Raw genomic sequence first — 21,425 nt, forward strand, 5'->3', positions numbered from 1 at the left:
ATAAAATCAACTCTAATTTGATAAAGATAGACATGCTTCTGCAGTGTGCCCTATTTTATAGTGCATTTGATTATTCTTTTAAACTCTAAATTTGGCTTATTATTCCATTGAATTTGAATTAGATTCAAGTCTAATAAAATCCGATAATAAATGGACCAAATTAGACATTAAATTATCTATCCATTAAAAATATGATTTGAATCTAAATTCAACAAAATTAAATGGATATGAATCCAATATTTAATACATCTCCGACTGAATTTGATTTGATTACACTCCTACTATCATTTAATCCTTCTCTACTTATGAATAATGTGAAATTAATAACACCACTAATTTAATTTTTAATTATCAAAATACCCATATTATTTTTGTTAGATAATAATTTATTAGGATAGAAAATTTAGCATCGATATCCCCTCTCTCTTTTTTCTACACTTATTTAGATGTGGGTTTCAACTCATTTTTCACTTTATATGTGATGAAAAAAAGTATTTTTAGTTCATTAAGTTAAAAAAAAAAGGGTGACAGCCAGTCAACCTTTTTGAACGTTTTAGTACATTGTTAATTAGGACGGAAAACTTAACAATTCCATTGTCATAGCACATTTGACCTATTCATGTATTGTTTGGTATATTTGTTTGCTTTCGTGTATTAGCTTCAGTAACCTATGAAGAGAGTTTTCATTTCTCTAAAAAAAGAATCTCAAAATGCATCTTTCAAAAAGATTGCATAATAGTTCTTCTTAGGAGAAGATACATATGTGAATTATTCTCATTAACTCTCATTAACTTAATTTTAAGTGTATTACCTTTATACTATTTGGTCTTTTTCAATATGTCTATGTGGATAAGAAAAAGGATTGACAAGCTGAGAATGAATTTTTTATAGCATAGAACTCGAATATATAAGAAAAGTTATGCTTTGATCAATTGGGATAAAATTTGTAGGAGAAAAGAATATGATTGTATGTGTATTCTTAATATGAAAGAATTAAATGAGACTTTATTAGCATTATTAGCAAAATGGTGGTGGAGATTACTAAATTCGAATAATTAAATGTGATCCTCGATTGTGATGCAAAGGTACTATAAGAAAGTTAAAGTATAATCATTTAAATTGATGAACTCCCTAAGAATTTCTCTTTTTTGGAGAGTTGTCTTGCACCAAAGGCCTAACTTTAAAGTTGGCTTATAATAACAAGTTAATAAGGACAGAAAAGTTAAATTTTGAACCGGAGATTGCCCTTTGGCTAAATATTTTTCTTAATTATTTGTATTAATTTTTAAGGCCAACTTGAAAAAATATTACTTAGACACATATATGTATTTAAATCTTAGGCAATGATATCAACCATTTGCTTAAATAAATGAGGAATAAATATCAAAGAGTAAAGTAAAGATGAAAACTAAGATTTTTACATGAAAAAAATTAAACGAAAAAAAACCACGAATCCAAACTCTAATCAAAACCAATCACTAAACTTGTAGCAGTTATAAAATTGATTTACAAAACAACCCGTCGATCCCATGACTTTGTTTTTCCTCAATCTGCATCGCTAAAGCCCACGATTCACTACTTCCTGTGATTGATCTCTAATCTCCGAAATTGATCATTCGTCTAGATGACCCTTAAGACGAAAATCTTGATATGTTAAAGAAGAGACGGATCTTGTTGGTAGAAAAGTATTGTAACTCCAAGAACTCTTTTTCAAAAGCAATCACCAACCCTCCTAGGGTTAGGGCATCCCAACCTTTATATAGGTTAATAAGATAAAGTCAAATCTAAGTCAAAATAAAACTCTTGGAACTCCAAAAGCTTGCATGTTACGTGGGTGCATTCGAACGTGGCCTGAATGCGTTCAAACGGCCAAAATGTGTTCTCTGTATGTGCGAATATCCGATTTCGCATTCGAACGCGGTGATTTATCTTCTCTAAAACTTAAAAATTTTCAGTTCGAACATGGCTTATAATAGTAAGTTAATGAGAGTAGGAATGTTAAATTTTGGACTGATATTTGGATTGGAGATTGCCCTTGGGCTAAATACTTTTCTCAACTATTTGACATTACTTGGGATGAGAAAGTTTATGTTTAGGAGGTCTGGGATAAACATAATTGATGTTTTAAATACCTAAGAAATTTAATAGAGCAACTAATTATAGAAAAACAAAATATGATAAATTTGATTGGTAATAGCAATGTAAATCAATGCAAGAAAAAATAAGATTATTTGGCTATTTAAGAAAATGGCATCTTTACGGTGAAGTCTCGTTATTGATTTTTGAATAATTGTGGGATTATTTCAAAAGGACTTGCCAGGATTTGGCAAGCAAAAATTCCTTTAAAGGTTAGAGCTTTTATTTGGCTGGCTTGCAATAATAGGTTTTTGGTAGAAATAATTTGAGAAAGAAAGGTTAGTCCGATGTTGTACAATATGTTTATTGTACGCATGAGTAAATAATGTATCATTTGTTTATAAAATGTGGCTAATGTGAAGCAAGTTATGAAAAAGATGAAAATAACTTAGAGAATAACTAGTAAAATAAAACATTTTAAAGACCGATTTGAAAAGAAAAATGCAAACATGGCAAATAGGAAGTTAAGTGGTGATTGATTTAAATAAGTGTCTTATTCAAGTCAATTTGGTAAGGATGGAAAAATATAACTTTTAACAATTATTCTAAAATTTGGGAGGTTTTACTTCACAAAGTTGTTCAACTCTATTTTTGTGTTGAGCAGGAATTTAAAGTGTAGAGGCAGTGAAGTGAGCTTGTCAGCAAATGCAAAAAGAAGAGCCAGCAGATCCTATTGATTTGGATTGACTTCTTGGTGTTACTAATGATGTTTAGTTTTCACTACTTTTAAACTCATCGTCGTATCTTGTCGGGAGTGGAACAAAGTTTTGTTTTATTATATTGTTTTGTTGTTTGTTTCGCTCCAGTATGAGGAGTTGTAGTTCGATGGTGTTCTTGCGAGGATTTAGATATATTGTGGTTATATGGTTGGTTTGTTTTGGTGTGTGGTTAGTGTTAAAACTCTTAGTATTCTAATGTTGAATTTTCTTAATTATGGTGAGGTTCCTAGGCTACAACAAATTTGATAGATGTTTGAATTAATTTCGTCGGAGGTTAATGATTTTTTTAAGTTCAATAAAACACGGGTTACGGTCACCCTTTAATTATAAAGGTTAAATTTAATTTGACTAAACTATAGATGTAAACACTATTAATAAAAATAAGAAAATAACTAACCTTATCTCAAATAAATATTTATTCGAAAATAAAACTTAAGATGGTTTAAAGATAGATAATAAAATTTATAGGGTGTAAGTGATTTTTGCTCGATAGTGGTATCTAGTGTTTATAATTATTTTAAATTTATTAAATAATTCTAGATATTCATATCATGCTCATGAGGCAAATTTGTAATTTAGATATTTGTATTAGATTGTCGGTTTTTATCATCAAAATGTCAAAGAGAGAGATTATTAGATTTTTTGTATGGACGATTGTCTAAAAAAAACTTATCTTATTGTTATTAAAGTATTTTATATGAGCATAATTATAAAATGCTACAATTTATATTAAACACACATTTCATAAGAGTTGATGAATGAAAGATATCTTTTGGATCATTGTAATGGAGTTTAAACTATTTTATAATATTTTAGGTAGTATAAATGTCGCCTTTGAAGTATTCAAACGGTATCATAATATTTGGAGCAGTACGAAAAAAAATATTCATGAGCGTAAGAATGGTCACTCTGTGTTAAACTACTCGGCCATTCAAACAAACCCTTATGCGCTCAAATACTTTTGACGAAGAGCACGAAGATTGTAAGGAGTTCAAACGGCCTTTTAGACATTCAAATGCTCGAGCAAGAGATGGCCTATCAGAATCTAATATAAAGTAATTTTCTAGTGTTTTTTTTTTCATAGATATTTAAGTGAATAAATCGTAGTTTGTAGAGGATGACAAGAGAACATATTTTAAAATCTAAAGGAGAGTTTTTGAGGTTCTGCGGTGATTAGAAACTAGCAAAGATTTGAATTTCTTTTGTGATTTTTTATATTATTGCTACTTAAGTCCATCTTTGAAATAAGTAACTATTTCGAGGGGCACTGGGACAGATTTATTTGATCTCGATAGTCATTGAGATTGGAATGATCAACCACGGAAAGTAATTTATCACGGGTTCTAGAGAGCAAAATAACTTTAGATATAGTTATGTGATTCATCTATTGCTCAACATCAAATTTTTTTTGCATTGTTACGAACGTGACTTTGATTTCTTATAAGTCTGGTTGCACCACTCGAACATATTGCTCAGTATTAAAAACAAAGTTTTCCTAACTCTTTAGCAGCCATTGCGCTTTTGTAGCATTGCAGTTCTAGTATTTTAATTCTTCTAAAATAGCCCTCTACTTGTACAACATATTACATATTATTCATGGCACTAACGAGTACCGTCACCCTTATAAATAGATTTGCTAACTTCTCTTTCAAATGTTAGACAACTTTCTTTGTATTATCTCACAAAGTTTTAACTTTATCATCCAGATGATATTGATAATTCTTTAAGCGATCCATCTTATGGCTAGCTAAGAGTGTAATTTTATGCAACACTAGCATTAAATATGAAATTTGTATTTCCATATAATCTAGTCGTTCTTTGTTATTTCGATGCCTCGCTCATATACGGCTTTGTAATCAGCACTATTGTAGCACCTTTGCCTAAATGTTGTGCATTTACGATTTAACTTATGCTTGCTTCGCCAACTAAGTCTTTGAGATAGATAAAAACTGCATGAAATTTGATTTCCAATTTTCAAAATCAAGTAAGTTGTCCACTTCACAATTGCAGCATCTTTTGAATGACAACAAAGCAATACAAGCAAATTACATCAACATTAGTCAACAGAAAAGCCCTAAGAACAAGCTCGACAAACCATCTATCACGAATGGATCTAAGGTCCTCCGGTGATTCACTTACATTATTGGTCTGAAAAAAATAAAATAACAGTGGAATCAGCCTTTGTGATTTCATCCTGGCTGTATAAAAATAGCTCACTAAAAATCCTGGCTTCTAACTTTCCACCTATTGCAATAAAACATTTTATTCTAAGTCAATGACATCTAAAAGTCCCATGTCTAAGATTTCCCTTGTTCAAATGAAGAATATAAATGAGATCGGCATGCGGAATGCACCATTATGACAATTCATATACCAACTAACAGTTCTCTCATCACATTAAGAATCTAACACACACTCTAAACAGTAACACATTGTGCGCATGCGCACAAGCTAAGTTAATCATACTAGAGGCCAGTCTTAATCATCTACAAGCATTATCATTATAAAAGCTATGTAGCAGTTATGTTCTTAATGGTCAAAATGCCACTAGCCAAATAAGATCAACCCATCAAGAGAACTTGCTCAAGCAAATTACAACCTAAACAGTACTCTAGACAATTTCTTCCAACCTAACAATGAACTGACAACATTGATATAGGAAACAGCTGCTATATTTATCCAACAATAGGTAGTATGTCATGGTGAAGCACATGCTTGGTCATTGCCAGACACATGGGAGGCTGCATCTTCTTTAGAGATGGCAACATAATTTATTGGAGCTGCGGGCCGACTGTTGTCTCTCTTCCCATCCCTGCTTGCAGATCTGACACCATTTTGATGTGTACTAAGAGATAATCTTCGGTTTGGGGTACCATTTGATGCACCTCCATTTGTTCGAGGTCCCACCACCTTCTTTGGACCAAGTGGTCTAGCTGGGCTAGGCTTCGATCCGAAAAGGGCTTCTTGTTCCGTAGCTAGTTGCTCATGAAACCGCTTCTGATCCTGAATGATTTGAAACCGTTAAGAGAAAACTTTGAGGTATCGGATTGACAGAGGGGTTAGATATAAACTGTTATCAGGATTGTTACCCTTAGTCTTCGCTTTTCTTCTTCTCTATCCTGCCTTAGCATAGTATATTCATCTAGCATTGCAAGAAGAGGAACACCGTCGTAGCTAAATGACATATTATGATCCTCTTCCCATGCCCGGGTTTTGGCCACCAACGTATCGACAAGAACTATAACAATCATTCAGAATATAGTTAGCCATTTAAAAAAAAAAATAGAATGTATCATCTGTCGGCATCAAACACTACAAGATTTGGATTCAACGATTCTGGCAAGTATCTTAACTACTAGATACAGATCAAGAAAAGGCACAATTTCAATATGCCATTTATTAAATGCAGGGCTTATAGAGATCAATTTAAAAAATATATGCATATGCACGAGATGTACATCTAATGAGTAGGCGACATTACATTCTCACCCTATGAATTGTAACTCACTCTTTAAACCCCTGAAGAATAGGGACATAATGTCCCTTGAACGCTTGAACTATTGGAAACTAAGAAGCTTGCCTTATTCTTTAGTCTTCTGCGAGGGATGACAAAAACCTACCGTAATGGAAACTGATAAACTGTTGTCATCACATGTCACCATCAACGCATATTATTTAGTTTCAAATAGTTTTGCAGGGTCAAGGGTGGCAGCAGGAGCATACGCCTTATACTTCACGGGGAGTAAGTGATACTCCATTCGGAGAGAAAATAAAGTTCAGCCTAAATAGTAAAACCTAAATGGTTTTAGGAATATTAAATGCTGCCTTCCCTTCTAAGCTTTAAATTTGATCCAGCAGTTTGTCATCTTGTAACTAAGTGGGCATGGTAGGTCGCCACACATAAGTATGATAGTGCCTGTACATGTATGTCTAATAGTCAAGTTGTTTTATGTGAAAAGTCAGAAACAATACTTAAGACAGGGAAGGCACTTCTAGACAGAAATGAAATAACAAAAGGAGGCAAATTGTGCCAAGAAATCTCATTTTCTTAGAATAAAACTGGCCTTCAACCCAAATAAACAAATAAATAATTTTTTCTATATCACAAGCTAGGTGGAAACACGAATAATGGTAATGCACTGCATGTTCTACAATATATTTCGTGTAGAAAGATTAATTGTTTGTTTCATATCAAATCAGTTGCTTGAGAAGATCATCAGCCAGGGCAGTTAATTTAGGCAATTTGGCAAATCTGTTTTGTTTGGAAACTAAAGGAAGAAAAAAAGAAGAAACTTCAACAGAATCATCCATAATACCTGGAATTTTATTAACCAATATACGAGCTTTCTCTGCTCGTTTGAGGTTTAAATGTGCACCTCGGCTTGAGCTATATCTGCTATCATCCTGAAAGAAAATTTTCACAATCAAAGATGTTATATTTACCGCTCGCATTAGCTATTACATTATTCTCCTACGTTCAAATAACTTTCTGTAATTTCAGGAAAAAGATAAAATAGATGATTCCATTTCAGTGACAAATTAAGGGTCAGTTAAAACAAGTACATCTGAAACTGCTAAACCCCATTGGTCTTTGCTAAGTTTAATTTTCAGAACTGCCCTATGTACTCTATAATTAATGTACATGTGAAACTGCCAAATCCCACAGTTTTGTGGTAAGCATAGTTTTGTAAACTCCATTGAATACTCTAGTCTAGTATAACATTACTAGTAGGTTGTATTTGTGAAAAAGAAAAAGAAAACAAAAGATTAGTCAGTAATGTTGATTGAGTGGAAAGTGAACCAGATTGTAGTCTTCAAGGAAATGATTGCAGTACCCGATTGTAGTCTTCAAGCCAACTTTCTTCTTCACATGCTGACATCCACTTCTCAACCTTTTCCAGTATCTCCTTTCTGCTTTGGGCTTCCTCTTTGGCTTTAAGTATCTGAATATCCATATCCGCGAGTAATTCTGAGGGATCAACATTCCCAGACTCAATAAGAGCCATTATTTTCTCTCTTGCAGAAGCAGAATCTATCTCAATATGGGCATGAGCATAGATTTCCTCGAGTCCAGTTTGTCTCTTAATTGCTATTTCCTTCATCCTACTAGCCTTCAGCTGATCCAACCTTTCAACTTCCACCTCAGCCTATGTATTCAAGAGCACAAATTAGTAAGAAAGTAGTGCAAGTAAATCAAGTTAATGACCTGGACAACCAAAAAAAAAAGAAAAAGTAGCTGCTAAGTACCAACCTGTTCGATTAAATCAAGGGCAAGAGCTCCAGGAATTGTGACCTCATCAACTGTAACAGAGATATTACACGTAACGTGATCAAACAAACTGCGCTCCTCCGTAGGGGTATCCATTAGATTCCAAAGATCAGTTAGCTGAGAAGCCAGCTCTTGCAGCTGAAAAAGAGACCACAAGTGAATTTGAAATGACAATCCACTATGAATATTGTTTAGAAGATAACATCTCAGGGTTGGCAAAGATTTAGGCGTCAGACAGAAGAAAAAAGATAGGATACGTAGTGCGCACGCTAGTCCCCGATCATCGATCAGACATGTGTGCAGTCCCAAGCCATCTAGTGACACTTTGGTTGGGTGACTGATAATGAGAAAGACTTTGATGTTGAGGGTATTTAATCTTTTTTCTGTTTTAAGTATTTTAGTCTACTTATCTTTTTAGGGTTTGCCTATATTAAGCCTTGCTATCTTTTTATTTGAGGTTAATGAATATTTTGAGATTTTGAGATCATCTACTTTCTTTTCATTGGTGGATTCTAAGATCATGTTGGTGGATTAAACGGATTTGTTATTTCATTCTTCTTCTCCTACAGTCGTTCAGCATCAATAAGAAGTTATCTTCAATACTCAGCCTAAAAGGCTTGCTTGAATCAGGTTATTTATCCTATTCAAACATGTCTTTAAAAAATTTATCATTGGAACAAAAGTTCCAGATGGTAGATCAAATATTAAATATCTTGTTGTCTCATCCCTTTCCGTGTACAATGGGGAATCTATTACTGACCTCATGTCTATGGCATCTATTTCCTTCTTCTCTCTTTGATTCCTCTATTATGACCTCTCATTTTCACTCTCATGCTTCTTCATTACACTGCCTATCAACTTTTGCCTGCTCTTTTGTTTACTAAGCGCAATCTCCAATCAGCCTCCTTTTTTAACTTCTATCAATAATCTTCACATGTCTATCTATCTCCTCTAGATTTATTGTCCACCCTCCTGTTATACAACCCCATCTTTCATTGTTCCTCAAGATTTGGATCATAAGATCGGGTTCTAGTGAGCTTTAGAGCCATCTGCTGTCTCAACTTCTTGAAAGCTCCACTAGAGCACCTCAACATACAAGACAGAATGGAAGATCGGGAGCCCAACTTTCTTGATCAATAAATTCTAGCAACCTTCTGCGGCTTCTTGAAAAATTCAGTTTTGGTGTTAAAATGTAAAACAATAACTATAATTTTCTAACAACTTAAGTTTGTACAGATGAATTAACAATTTAACTATAGAAAAAAAAAGTAAAAAATTTAACATTGTACCAGAGTAGGAGGCCCTCAGTTTCAATTCTGACAGGCCCATCTTCTTAACTCAGAAGGAGAAGTGTTCAAATATAAAAAATAAAATTCACCGTTCTTTAACAGTTTAAGCTTTTAAATTAGTTGGCGAGCTAACACCCAAAAATACTTCTTTCATTAATAAATGTACTCTATATATCATGTAATAATGGCTTTTCTACTGTTGAAACATTAAATCTATTCTGAATCTCTGATTAACATCACTGTATAAATTTTATTGCTTGCAAAATATAATATTGTAGTTTTCTGCAAATGGAAACTTGCCTCATGATGTATTATGTCTTCTTTTGTTATGCTTTAATCTGATTCCTCCATCCTCAATAGCTTATGTTTCCTTCATGTTATTGTTCCCATTTTATGGTACTCCGTAGATTTTTTTTCTTTTTCGTCATTGTAAAACCTACTTTTGAGATATTTGGTTTGCACTGTTCCTACTCTTTCAACGTTATTGACAAATTTTTTATTCAGTTTAGATATATCCTTTTCAAGATGTAAGCCTATTTAACAAGGCCTTTAGTCTCTTTGATCCATTACCCTTTTTTCGTTTTCTTTTCTATTTTTGAGCTACAATGTGATTATAATAATTGTTTCTTTATTCATGTAACTTCTCCCTCTTAGATGCCTCTAAGGATCAAATTTGCATCCAATCAGATATCTTCATACACTTTGCTTAACTTGTTTCTCTTATCAAATGATCTGATCTAGGTTTACTTCCATACCTTTGTTCCTTTATGTGATGGTCTGTGGATTCATACTAATTACTAAGAAGTGATTTTGTTCCTTTATATTTCCTTTTCTTGATATTGTTTTGCTTAATCTTCTGTAAGTAAATATGATGGTGTCTACTTGGTCTATTGAAGATATGTTTAATCTGTTGCTAATAGAAATTAGATCCACTATTATCTCGCCATGGATGGTTTTGTTATCCTTGGTGATGGCCACATATGATTATATATTATCAGCCCTTCTCTGTAATCATTTATAGAAGTTAATATAACAGGATAAACACAAAAAAAAGATATCATGTGTACATACAATTGTGTGTGGACATATGCCCTCGAGAGTAACTATAATTAGCAAGGATAACAATAGAAGAAACTCAAGTAACCAACAAAGTACAGAAGATCAATGAAACAACTTTTTTGTAATTATTACATCAATGAGTTTATGGCATGGGATGTCGACACGAACTGTTGTTTATCTTCCTTAGGATGGAAGCACAAAATTAACTTACAGCAAGAACACTAGCAATCCTTAATGCACCAACAATCTTGAGTTTGCCTAAGAAAATAATGTACCCAAGAAGCCAAAAAGCATGATGCATAAACAATAACTAAAATATAACAGCATATTCTAGTTTAGCTTATAAAAGAAATTCTACAAACAGGAAATCGGATGTATACAACTAGTTGAAGAGTTAAATATATGATGGTACACTGCAAGAATTACCTTTTCAAGCCTCTTCGTTTTCTCTTCTTTAAGTGCAATGACCATTTTAGAAAGCTTGGATAAAGTGTCATTGCTAATGCTCTTGGATTGAACGCCAACAGAGTCATTAAGGCTAGGATGAACTTCATTAATGGTACAGAAGAAGTCCATCCCTAAGACAGCACAGAGATCATGCACGGTGCTAACAAAGTCAAGAACCTTGTGCAGTCGATCACTCTGCAAAATCAGCAAATAGACTAGATATCAAATGTATGTTTGAAGATTTTGTAATATTTCCAGAAATTATAGCAATAGCAAGAACCTTCTCTTTCTGTAGTTCTTGAAGTTGAGAGTGATATTCCTCCAACTTGTTCAATGATAAATCCTCCTCATCAACTCTTGGTGTGCCTATCTCACTGTTTTTCAGGTTTCCTGAAATTTCTCCGCGTATCTTCTGAATTTGCAATTGTACTGCAGCAAACTCCTTTACTCTCTCCTCTTTCTGCTTACATAGCTGTTCTAACACTGGTGCAACAGCTGCTAGCTGCTCCTTGATAGTTCCAGAGGATTTATCTGGCTGTTAAACACAAAGACCAATGTATTATTCAATGACTACAAAAAATGACATTATGTACTTTTATCCATTTCAAAATAGTTCATTATTTCCATGTATAAATTATCACATTCAGTGAGATACCCTGTAAGTTGAGAGCAGAAGTGGTATTATGAAATATCATTAAAAAGTGCCTATCTTGGACAAACTCAATCTGCTTCAAGCATGAGTTTGCATGGAAAGGAAAACTGATTTTTTTTCATCTAACGCAAAAAAGGAAAGGACAAGCAGAAATCATTTTGTAACAGTGATAACTAACAAAACTGTCAGGATACACCTCAGAAATTGTCATCTGCTCAAATATTGAGAGATTTCAGTATAGCAGACTCCAAAACCCTTTTGAGGATTGTAAAAGATGCATATGATATGGTCAGAAATAACACAGGATTTTATCATACAATCCAAGTGTTGGCATGAGGGTTCGAAATTTCCTCTTCCGATTATATGCTTCACAAGGAGGATATTAATATTTTGTTAATTAGGCATGTATGACGACCGACAACTTTTATTAGAGAGGAATTTTACCAAGTGAGTTTGTTGAGTAATATTGACAATTTGACATTACAAAGAAGATAGTATTTGAATTTCCATGTGTTTTGACTTTTGATATAGAAGCGGGTATAGTAAGAATGATTGAATTATCCCACCATCTTTATGCACTTCAAGAAAAAAAAATTGTGCTGCCAAATTGACAAATGTGCAGAGATCTTTACATTTCAGACTCCAAAAGACCCAAAAAATGAATTCAAGAAAAGTGGTAGAGATACGGAAAATCAAACCATGTTATAGTTAAAACGAATATTAAGTTCCTATACTGATGAACACTTTGTAATAGCAGAAAACTTACTCCATAAGAATGTGAGCCTCCTTATTCTGTTAATATATCAATGTTTCAAATGTTAAGAGCATGCAAATGTTAATATATTAATTTATGCACTAAGATTAGTTTTTCTTTAACAAGTCCATTCCGTTTTACTAGATTTCATCCCACCTAACAGCTGTTACCAATAATACTACCATCCTTCTCACTTGATTGGTCTGCTCAAAGGTGCAGCCACAATCCACCATTTTACACCATACAGACAGTATCATTGGGATGTAACTTTTTCTTTCTAACAACTGATTATGTACCATTTAAGTCATTTTATTCAGCTCAGAAAGTCCTGCTATATCCAGTCCGAAATTTAAACTCATTTCATCTCAATGATGAAACTTATTATCCCCAATTTGCTAGTGTTGCCTTTACTAAAACAAATCCAATCAATTTTCAAAGTTATCTATACTCTTTGTGATGCCATTACTTGGAGAACCATTAGTCAATTTTATAGATTAAGTACCACTCACTTGTGCATAAAGGAGGCTCCATGTTTTATTGTCAATAATTTTCCCTTCAGCATCCTCATGCAAACTTTCTTAGGACAAGACAAATCAAACTAATCTTTTATGTCTTTATGAACCAAATGTTAAAACTAGATTATTATTCTTGTCATTAGTTTCCTCGATGCTACAGAGTTCTATCTCATAAACACACAGTAGCATCATATGAAATTTCTTCGGGATGCAGAATGAAATGAAAAGTCTTGTCAAACCAGAAGGTGTCTGATGCATCATGTGTTGGTCTTATAGACAATAGTCCAATTAATTGACTGACAACTCACTATGCCAGAAAACGACTTTTCTCCAAGAGCAGAAAGAAGTCTGGCAAGCTCAGCATTGGAATCAGCCAAGGCCTGAAGAAGGAAAGCCCTAGAATTTGCAGCCTGATCAACTTTCCTCTTGTAAACATCAAGGCACTCTTGTTCTAACTGAAGCAGCATCTTGTCACGTTCCTCGTCATTCTCGCCAACCTCATCCCATATTAGCTGGAAAAAGAAGATTCAGTCACTCACCCCACATTCATATTCCTCCTCATAACAAAAGTAAAATTGTTTGGCATAAATTAACTACCTGCAACTGCTGCAGCAAAGACCCACAAGTGATTTCTCCTAACAATGGATTATCAAAACCTGTGGCTGCCATGGTAGCTCAATAACCTGCACACAAAAGGCTCAGTGAGTACATCAGCAGCACATCACAGCTCCAATTTGAGGGAATCAACATAATGCATCAATTCTACCTTATAAAATCAAGAGGTAGTACACGGCAGCAGATTGATGAAGCATTCACAGTTTCTAATACTTGTTTTGAGGTTAATTTGGCTAAATGAAGCAAACCCGAGGCTGCCAGATGCTGCAACAAGTAAGAATCCAGTGAACATTGCCGTAACGTGAGTTAAACAAATTTAGCGATATTGCATGGCAATGGACAACTGCATGAGGCACAACTTGATGTAAATTTTCAAGTCAATTAGATCTAGACTTAGTATAACACGGAGTCTTACATTGATAAGTTGTTATGATGATCTGCAATGCCAATTACTTTACGTTAAAACTCCCACATTTTTCTATGTCAAAACGCTAAAAACCAGAGCTTTCCGCACAAAACAAGATCAAAAAAGAATCTTGCACCTTCCGTCATAAAACCAGTAAGACCCACCAAGAAATTTCAACAAAAAGAGAAAAAGAGAAGAAGAGAAGAACAAGAAATACAGCAGATCAACTTAAAATCCTACTTCAACTTGCCGAATTAAGACCAAGAAAACCCACATTGCCCACGAGATCACTTACCCAAGTCTTCGAAACAGTGATACCCTGATCTCAACGGAGATCTCCAGAACGCTCAAAAAAGATTAATGGGGGGAAGAGAAATTACCTTTGGGTTTGAGAAAATCTAGGGTTTCGCGGATCTTTGGATGAGATCTGAGTGCTCCACTGTTCTTCCTGTGTGTACGAGAGAGAGAGAGAGAGAGAGAGAGAGAGAGAGAGAGAGAGAGGAGAGCTCAGTGTTCGAAGGGAGTCAAGAAGAAAGACCAAAGAGTAGAAAAGAAGTAAAATTTAAGAACAAGCTGCTATGGTAGCACTACTAATGTTCGCCACAAGGCCCACAACTATCCAAAATAGAATGACTAAAAAGAAATTTGACTTTAAATTCAAATTAATTTCAATTGTCACTTTAGGTCCGAGGTTAGCTTCTCCAGGGATTAGGGGAAAAGTACTTTAACTGCGTTTGGATTGGAGACCAATGAAGGAACTTGCTTTTCTTTTATTAAAACAACATGATAGGAAATGGCTGGGTTTCTCAAAAATAAAATAAAATAAAATAAAATAAAATAATGGAATTCTCCATTCCTTTGACTGAGTCTAGTGATATAATTAGACCTTCGAGATATCCAGTTTGAACTAATAATACACTTTGGACTCTAGCTATTGTAAAGCATATAATGTTTAAACATTTTTGGTTCCTTTTCTTTTCATTAGAAGTCCAAAACCGAGCTTCATCGCTGCTACAAGGAGAAAGAAAATTAACTACAGTATAATTAGCTCTTCCATTTGTTTCTCCAAACCTCTTGTAGAGATATTTTCTTATTTTATAATGTGCAATTGCACTGAATACATATTTGGCTCCTTGTCATTTTCCCTTGCAACCAAGATATTTTTAGTGCTAATTTACCCTTTTGTTACTCAATAATCTCATTAAATGTTGTAGGCAGAGAAAACAATTTGTTTACATAAAGAGAAAAGGATTGGACATTGTAGGGACATAGAGAAAGCTACATGTTTTTATTTTCTTCTTTCATTTTTTTTTCATATCTCAATTATTTCATGTTAGGTTCTCTTTTTGTCTCTCTCTCTCGTTCATATATCGTTAAGAATTGAACAACTATCTGTAATGTGAATATTCTTAGTAGTGTTATTATTTTGAACGATAAGTAGAGATTTGTATAATACAAGAGTGATAGTATCATTCGCAGGAGCATAAGCAAACGACGCATTTATTAGAATTGAAGCCTAAGTTCTTCTAGATGACTTTGAAGTTAATTGGAAGTATATATTCCTTTTGGACAACCATAATATATATATATATATCGATATCTTAAAAAATAGTGCTGTTCTAGCAAAGTATAATTGCTCTCTTTGTGGAGTTATACAATTATTCGAGATGAAGAGACAAAATGACTTATTATGGTAAGTCATCATTCTTCCTCATTATATCCTTAACATATTATTTACACAGTTCGTAATTACATTAACTTAAGATGTGACTTAAATACATTATACATGGCCTGAGGCCTAATTATTTTTCTCTGTGATGAAGGGGCTTGATTTGATTAAAGTTTCTGATCAAAGTCTCTATCCTTTTCCACCCATTTGCTCGTTCTAATTTTGTTTGATTCATGTTTTTGAACTTCAACGTGAAATAAAATTTATGACTATGAATTTTATATTTGAATTGCGCAACAAAAATTGCAACTATGAATGTTATTTACATTCACTAATAACTATAAATTCAGTACAATAATCACGAACTACATATTAGTATATGCAAAAATAACCGTTGACTTGTATATACAAATTAGTGGTTCAAATATTAACTATAGAAAAAGAATCCTTACAATAAATAAAAAGGTCCCAGTAATGGTCACACGAAATTAAGAGGACAATCTTGAGTAAATGATCTCGCAAATTCTTACAAAGTAAGATATATATAATATATTACTTTATTCCTTATCTTAACTATAAAATACAAAAAAAATAATGAATTGTGAAAGAAAACATAGGGGAAAAACAAATTAAACAATGCAAAACATTGCTAACTGCAAAATTTTAAGATTAACACCCTAATACATATGTTACCACTCTAATAAATAGATTAACACTGCTAAATAAGTGAATTATACCTTATACCGATCGTTAGAATGTAAGAATGCAGAAATGAAAGATAAGCTAGTCCAACAAGAGAGGTCCCCTATGGATCCCAAAGGAAGGTATTGCATCCTGGTAAAACAACTTTTTATTAAACCCTAGAAGAGATATCTAGGGAAAAGATGAATGATGAAACAAAACTCTAGACCTATTTTAAAATTAGAAGATGTAAAATGATAGATGAAGCGAAAGTAAATCCCTTTTTCATTGTTTAGTTACAAACTATAACAATGAGTATTTTATTCAAACTCATTAATTATGATCTCCTCAACTTGCTATATATCGACTATACAAAAAATATGCTTTTAATTTTACCAAGCTATGCAACTAAATCTAGTAAAAGAATAATATACATTACTTATATAAATTAAACACAAAAAGTATGCAAAAAGTAAACTTTTATTTTGCTAAGATACACATCTAAATGTACGCTTTCAATAAAAGAACTCATATTTCTTATTCAAAATCTAAGTAGCCGGAACTGCTAATACCAATCGCTCCTACTTAACCTCTAAGTTTGCTCATATATATTAAGTTTTTCCAGTTTTACATTTTTTAATATTATAAATATTTTAAAAAGAGATAATATAAATGATAAATTACCTTGGTCATTAATAACATTTTTAACAGAAAATTAACTTCATCATTAATTTTAACTAGATTAAAACTATAAAGAAATTAAGTGATACAAATAAAAATTTATAGAGGTAATTTACAATTTATCCTACCTCTGGAATAAAATAAAATAAAATAAAAACCTACCTCCTGAGTAAATAATAGGTGGAGTCGGACAAGAATCATTTAATAAATATAAAACCTTCACGAGGGGCTACGTCAAACAATTAAAAGAGAACAAATTTATTCATCATTTACCCTCAACGTCTCTCTTCCTCCAGGATGCGAAGCTTCATTTTGCTATCCATTTGGAGATCAAACTCATCGTCAAGTCACTCTCATATTATCTCAAATAAGATAATGCATATGATGGCCGGACGTAGTTGGTAATTAGTAGTACTCCGAGATAATTAACAATCACATCAAAGTTAAGTTGCAATCTAAGTTTGATTAATTAATCTAGTCATGAGAAGTGTATGGATGGATTATTACGCACCAAGTTGGTGGTGTACATTGGCAAAATGTTCGACTGTTTGTCACCATATATTGTACACCAATGTGTGGTCCATAGTTCATTATTAAGTACCATTTCATTTGTCTAGTCTGGCTGTCAAGTTACCACAGAGAATAACCGTGTGGTGGGGTCAACTGGGAACAAACACCACATCACATGTAAATCCAACTCAACATGGAAGTTTCCTGTACGACAGACTCACACCGACAAAGAAATGAGAGGAGAGGTTTGCTATGAATGAATATTCTGCAACTAACTGGCAAATTCTAAAAGAGTCAAAATAATAAATAATAAAAATAATAATAATAATAATGCTTTTTTTAAAAAAGATAAATAGGATCATTTATGATTCTTTTAAAAGGAAATAGTGGCATTTATATATATATATATATATATAAACTCCTTTTTATGGTTTACCTGTTTCCTAGACAAGAACAATAGGACACAAATGCAGGCCTTCATTAGCTAAGGTTTAGTGGGACAAAAATAGGTACAATTCTTTTGTCCAGGACTATCTACATGCCAAAGTTCCAGTGGTAATAAGAACACGTCAGTACCCATACTAACGCCATGAGAAGGACTAATGTAACTAATGTAATATTCTCTTTGCCTTGTCCTCTTCGAGTAATATTAACATGCCAGTTTCATATACTGATCTACAAATGTGAGTTCAGATAATTTTTTTTAACATATCTGTATCTGAAAAGGTTAATCTAAATGTAACTATAGATAGAAGGACCGCTCGTCGGGAACCCCTCCGGTATTGATTTTTTTCACACCCAAATCAGCCAATTGTACCCTTTCAAATGGAGGATGATTGAGCTCCTCCTCGTCTGGATTGGCTAGTTGCTTGTGGAAAGCCATCTAGGGTTGTAAAGTTGTATATCTCAAGATTGGGACGTTCATTTGGAGGTGCGCAATTATCTCCTCCTGATTAGGACTGCTGCACATGCCACTTTGCAAGAGCAGTGTGATTCCATTATAGGTTGGGTCCAAAGCTAGATTGTGATGCGTTGAAGTTTGATGTTTGGATCGTCCGCCTGGTTTCCTCACTCTTTTTGGACTCCGTTGCACACTGTTTTTCAATGTGGGGGTAGAGTATTTAGAGATGTAGAAAAATAACATGCTATAACAAGAAAAAATTGAGCTCACTTTTCTTTCTTCTCTTTTCTCTCCCACAGCTGTCGTCGTCTCCCTTTTCCTTCTCGCCGCATTAGAGTGCTGCCAGAGCACGCCGACCTTGCAATCCTAACCATCGATAAGTCCACTACCTTGAGGAGTTAATTTTAGTTTAAATACTTTGTTAGTATATTTCCCATTTTCTCTTCTTTTTTCGGCCTCGTTAGAAAATCTGTCAGCCGGTAACCTTGTGTCGATGTTGTGCCAATTCGGGGAGCTTTGCCTCAACATGCTTTCTCCTTGGTACCCGTCATAAGTACTCTAAGCTCTCATTGGAGGCTACACCTTATAGCCTCGCACCATTTGCTACTTGGCGATGCCGTCCATTGTCATCACCTTCTCCACCCCCCCTATCCAGTCGGGAACATTCCTCTCTGCGAGGCAAGCCCTTCGGTGTTGTCTTTGGGTCTCTTGTGGCGTGATTATAGGTTTTGGCAACAATAGGGTCTTAACTTGGTTGGCCTTGGCTGTCGATGAGTAGAGGGAGAGGAGGGAAGTAGGTGAGCTAGGTTAGGTTGCCAACCTAATTTAGCTTGTGGTGGGCTGGGTTATGTACATTCGAAACCATCTTGGTGGGTTAGTCTATAGGTAGTTTAGCCCAAAGTGGGGTGAATTAGGCTGTAGCCTAACCTAAGTGGTAGGCTTTGTTGGTTTATGGCTTTGAGTCCAATCTTGGTGGGTAGGGGTGTCAAAATAAATGAGCGGCCCAAGCTTAGCTCGGCCAAAGCTCGAGTTTGGCTCAAGCTGAACCTGAGCTGGAGTCAGCTCACTCAGGCTTGGCTCAATTGGCTTAATATAATCATCTTCCAAAATCCAAACCCTAAATATTCATAGAACATTGACAAAATCCATCTCCAAATCGATCCGTTTCTCCTTTTCCAACCATCGGCCCACCTTTTCCTTTTCCTCTTCTTCTTTTTTCTCCTCCTCCATTGCTAAGTCAACACTTCCTCCTCCTCCGTTGTTAAGTCAACACTGCCTCCTCTTCCGTCAACAAGCATCATCCACCACCTCCTCCTCCATCAGCAAGCCTCCTTAAGCCACTGCTACCTCCTCCTTAAGCCGTAGCCTCCTCCTTCACCATCGACAAGCCTCCACTATCTCCTCCTCGGTAGGCAAGCCTCCACTATCTCCTCCTCAGTAGGCAAGCCTCCACCACCTCCTCTTGCTCTTTCTCCTCAAGTTGCTTCCACCTCCTCCACACTCCTCCTCAAGTCGTCACTGTCTCCTTTGTCGGCAAGCCTCCGCCACCACCTCCTCCTCCTTCTCCTCAAGCCATTGCAGTCTCCTCCACTGCCTCCTCCTCAAGTGGGCGTGGCCTCCTCCACCCCATCGTAATTGATTGGTTTCAAGCTTGGACTCAACTCCGATTCGATCCAACTAGGTTAATGTATAGTTTGATAACAAGCTTCATTCATGCTCAAGCTTAGCTCGGACTCAATTTGGCTTATTAAATTGAGATGAGCCAAGTCTGATTCTCAAAATAGGCTCAAAATTAATTTCCAACTGAGCTTGAGCTGGAGTTGGCTCGCTCAGGCTCAGCTTATTTACACCCATACTAGTGGGTTAGTGTTATGATCTTTGGATTCATTGCAATCCAGCCCATTGCTTTGTGCTTTGTGCCAATCCAAGTGGATTAGTTACTTTCTAATTTATTTTAATTTATTTTAATTTATTTTAATTATTTTTATTTATTTATCCTTGTCAACTTGAGCCTTAAATATCAATAGTCTTTAGAGGATAGGTTTGTTAGTTATAATAACTATTATTAATTAATTTTAATAAATAAGGCACTAGTGTGATAGTACTTCTACTAATTTTGCTCCTAATGAGAAAATATTTCTTTTTGTAGAATAGCAATCATATTAAATGTGATTTAATATTCAATAAGTAAGTTAAATAAATATTATCTATTTTATTTTACTTTAAATCGATTGTAGTTAGTGGATCCGTAAATAAAATGATAATTATTTTAGTAACTCTTAATAATGCGTGAGACCATGATAAGTAATATATCAATTCTATTTGATTTAATAAAACTAAATATTCCTAAGTGGACCTACCCAAACCTACAATAGTTATCTGTAGGATTATTTAATTAATTAATTTTAGGTAAGTTAGTACTTATGTTTATTACTTTAATTATTGAGATAAATTTCATACTGTGTGAGGATGATCCCATAGTGCAGTTGAAGTTAGATAACTAAAAATCGATGTTAAATAAGTGAATCATTCGTAGTCTAAGAATTGTAGTACTGAAGTGATGTTTACGTTATAATTTCATCACATTCATATTATACATATTCATATATTTATTTACTAGTTAACATAATTATATTTATTTACTGCTTTATAATTATATATGATTTATTGATGTATTTGTAGGTACAATAATTTCGATATGCATGTTATATGATTATTGTTGTTAATCACTGTACCACTTATACGTATCACCACGTAGTTAAGTCTCATGTTGACCCGTTTACCCTCTCAATCTAGCGTAAGAGGCAGAGTATATATAATACATATATTTATCTCGGTTAATATCTAATGTCGTGAGATCGTGAGGGGACTATCAGGCACCGTATGCATTGGTTTAAGCAGACATAACGCTGTTGAGAACGAAAACTAAACACTAAATGATCTTAAACTATGATTAAGAAGTAGAGATTATAGACCTAGCGATACTCGATGATATAGAGTCGGGGCATCTATGAGTTGTATGCTCTTGATTTTGCTGTATGTGATGATGATGATGATGACAATAGAGGTGAGAGTGTGGGCTTACGGCTAGAGTTCTAAGTCTAATGGCTACAGACAACTAA

General features: G+C 34.2%; 1 protein-coding gene across 1 annotated transcript; it reads right to left on the reverse strand.

Moving 5' to 3' along the window:
* Positions 1–5,222: 5,222 nt before the first annotated feature.
* Positions 5,223–14,471, reverse strand: LOC140771460 (65-kDa microtubule-associated protein 1-like). Its single transcript, XM_073113028.1, has 11 exons — positions 14,242–14,471; positions 13,607–13,719; positions 13,438–13,523; positions 13,149–13,352; positions 11,200–11,454; positions 10,899–11,114; positions 8,107–8,262; positions 7,691–8,002; positions 7,172–7,259; positions 5,945–6,093; positions 5,223–5,858 (listed from the first exon to the last, which is right to left on the reverse strand). Exons 3-11 carry the CDS (start codon positions 13,507–13,509, stop codon positions 5,553–5,555), a joined length of 1,758 nt encoding a protein of 585 aa, XP_072969129.1. The 5' UTR covers positions 13,510–13,523; positions 13,607–13,719; positions 14,242–14,471; the 3' UTR covers positions 5,223–5,552.
* Positions 14,472–21,425: the final 6,954 nt, after the last annotated feature.

This window comes from Typha angustifolia, chromosome 11, assembly GCF_048772165.1.
Source record: "Typha angustifolia cultivar Huaian chromosome 11, ASM4877216v1, whole genome shotgun sequence".
Taxonomy (NCBI): Eukaryota; Viridiplantae; Streptophyta; class Magnoliopsida; order Poales; family Typhaceae; genus Typha; species Typha angustifolia.

What these genes read in the sequence shown, in the direction of transcription:
- LOC140771460 (XM_073113028.1), bottom strand. Translation starts at nt 13,509, where the DNA reads ATGGCAGCCACAGGTTTTGATAATCCATTGTTAGGAGAAATCACTTGT. An exon ending in AAGAACTACAGAAAGAGAAG is followed by an intron (nt 11,115 to 11,199) that starts GTTCTTGCTATT and finishes CTGATTTTGCAG; the next exon opens with AGTGATCGACTGCACAAGGT. An exon ending in AAGAAAAGCGAAGACTAAGG is followed by an intron (nt 5,859 to 5,944) that starts GTAACAATCCTG and finishes CAAATCATTCAG; the next exon opens with GATCAGAAGCGGTTTCATGA.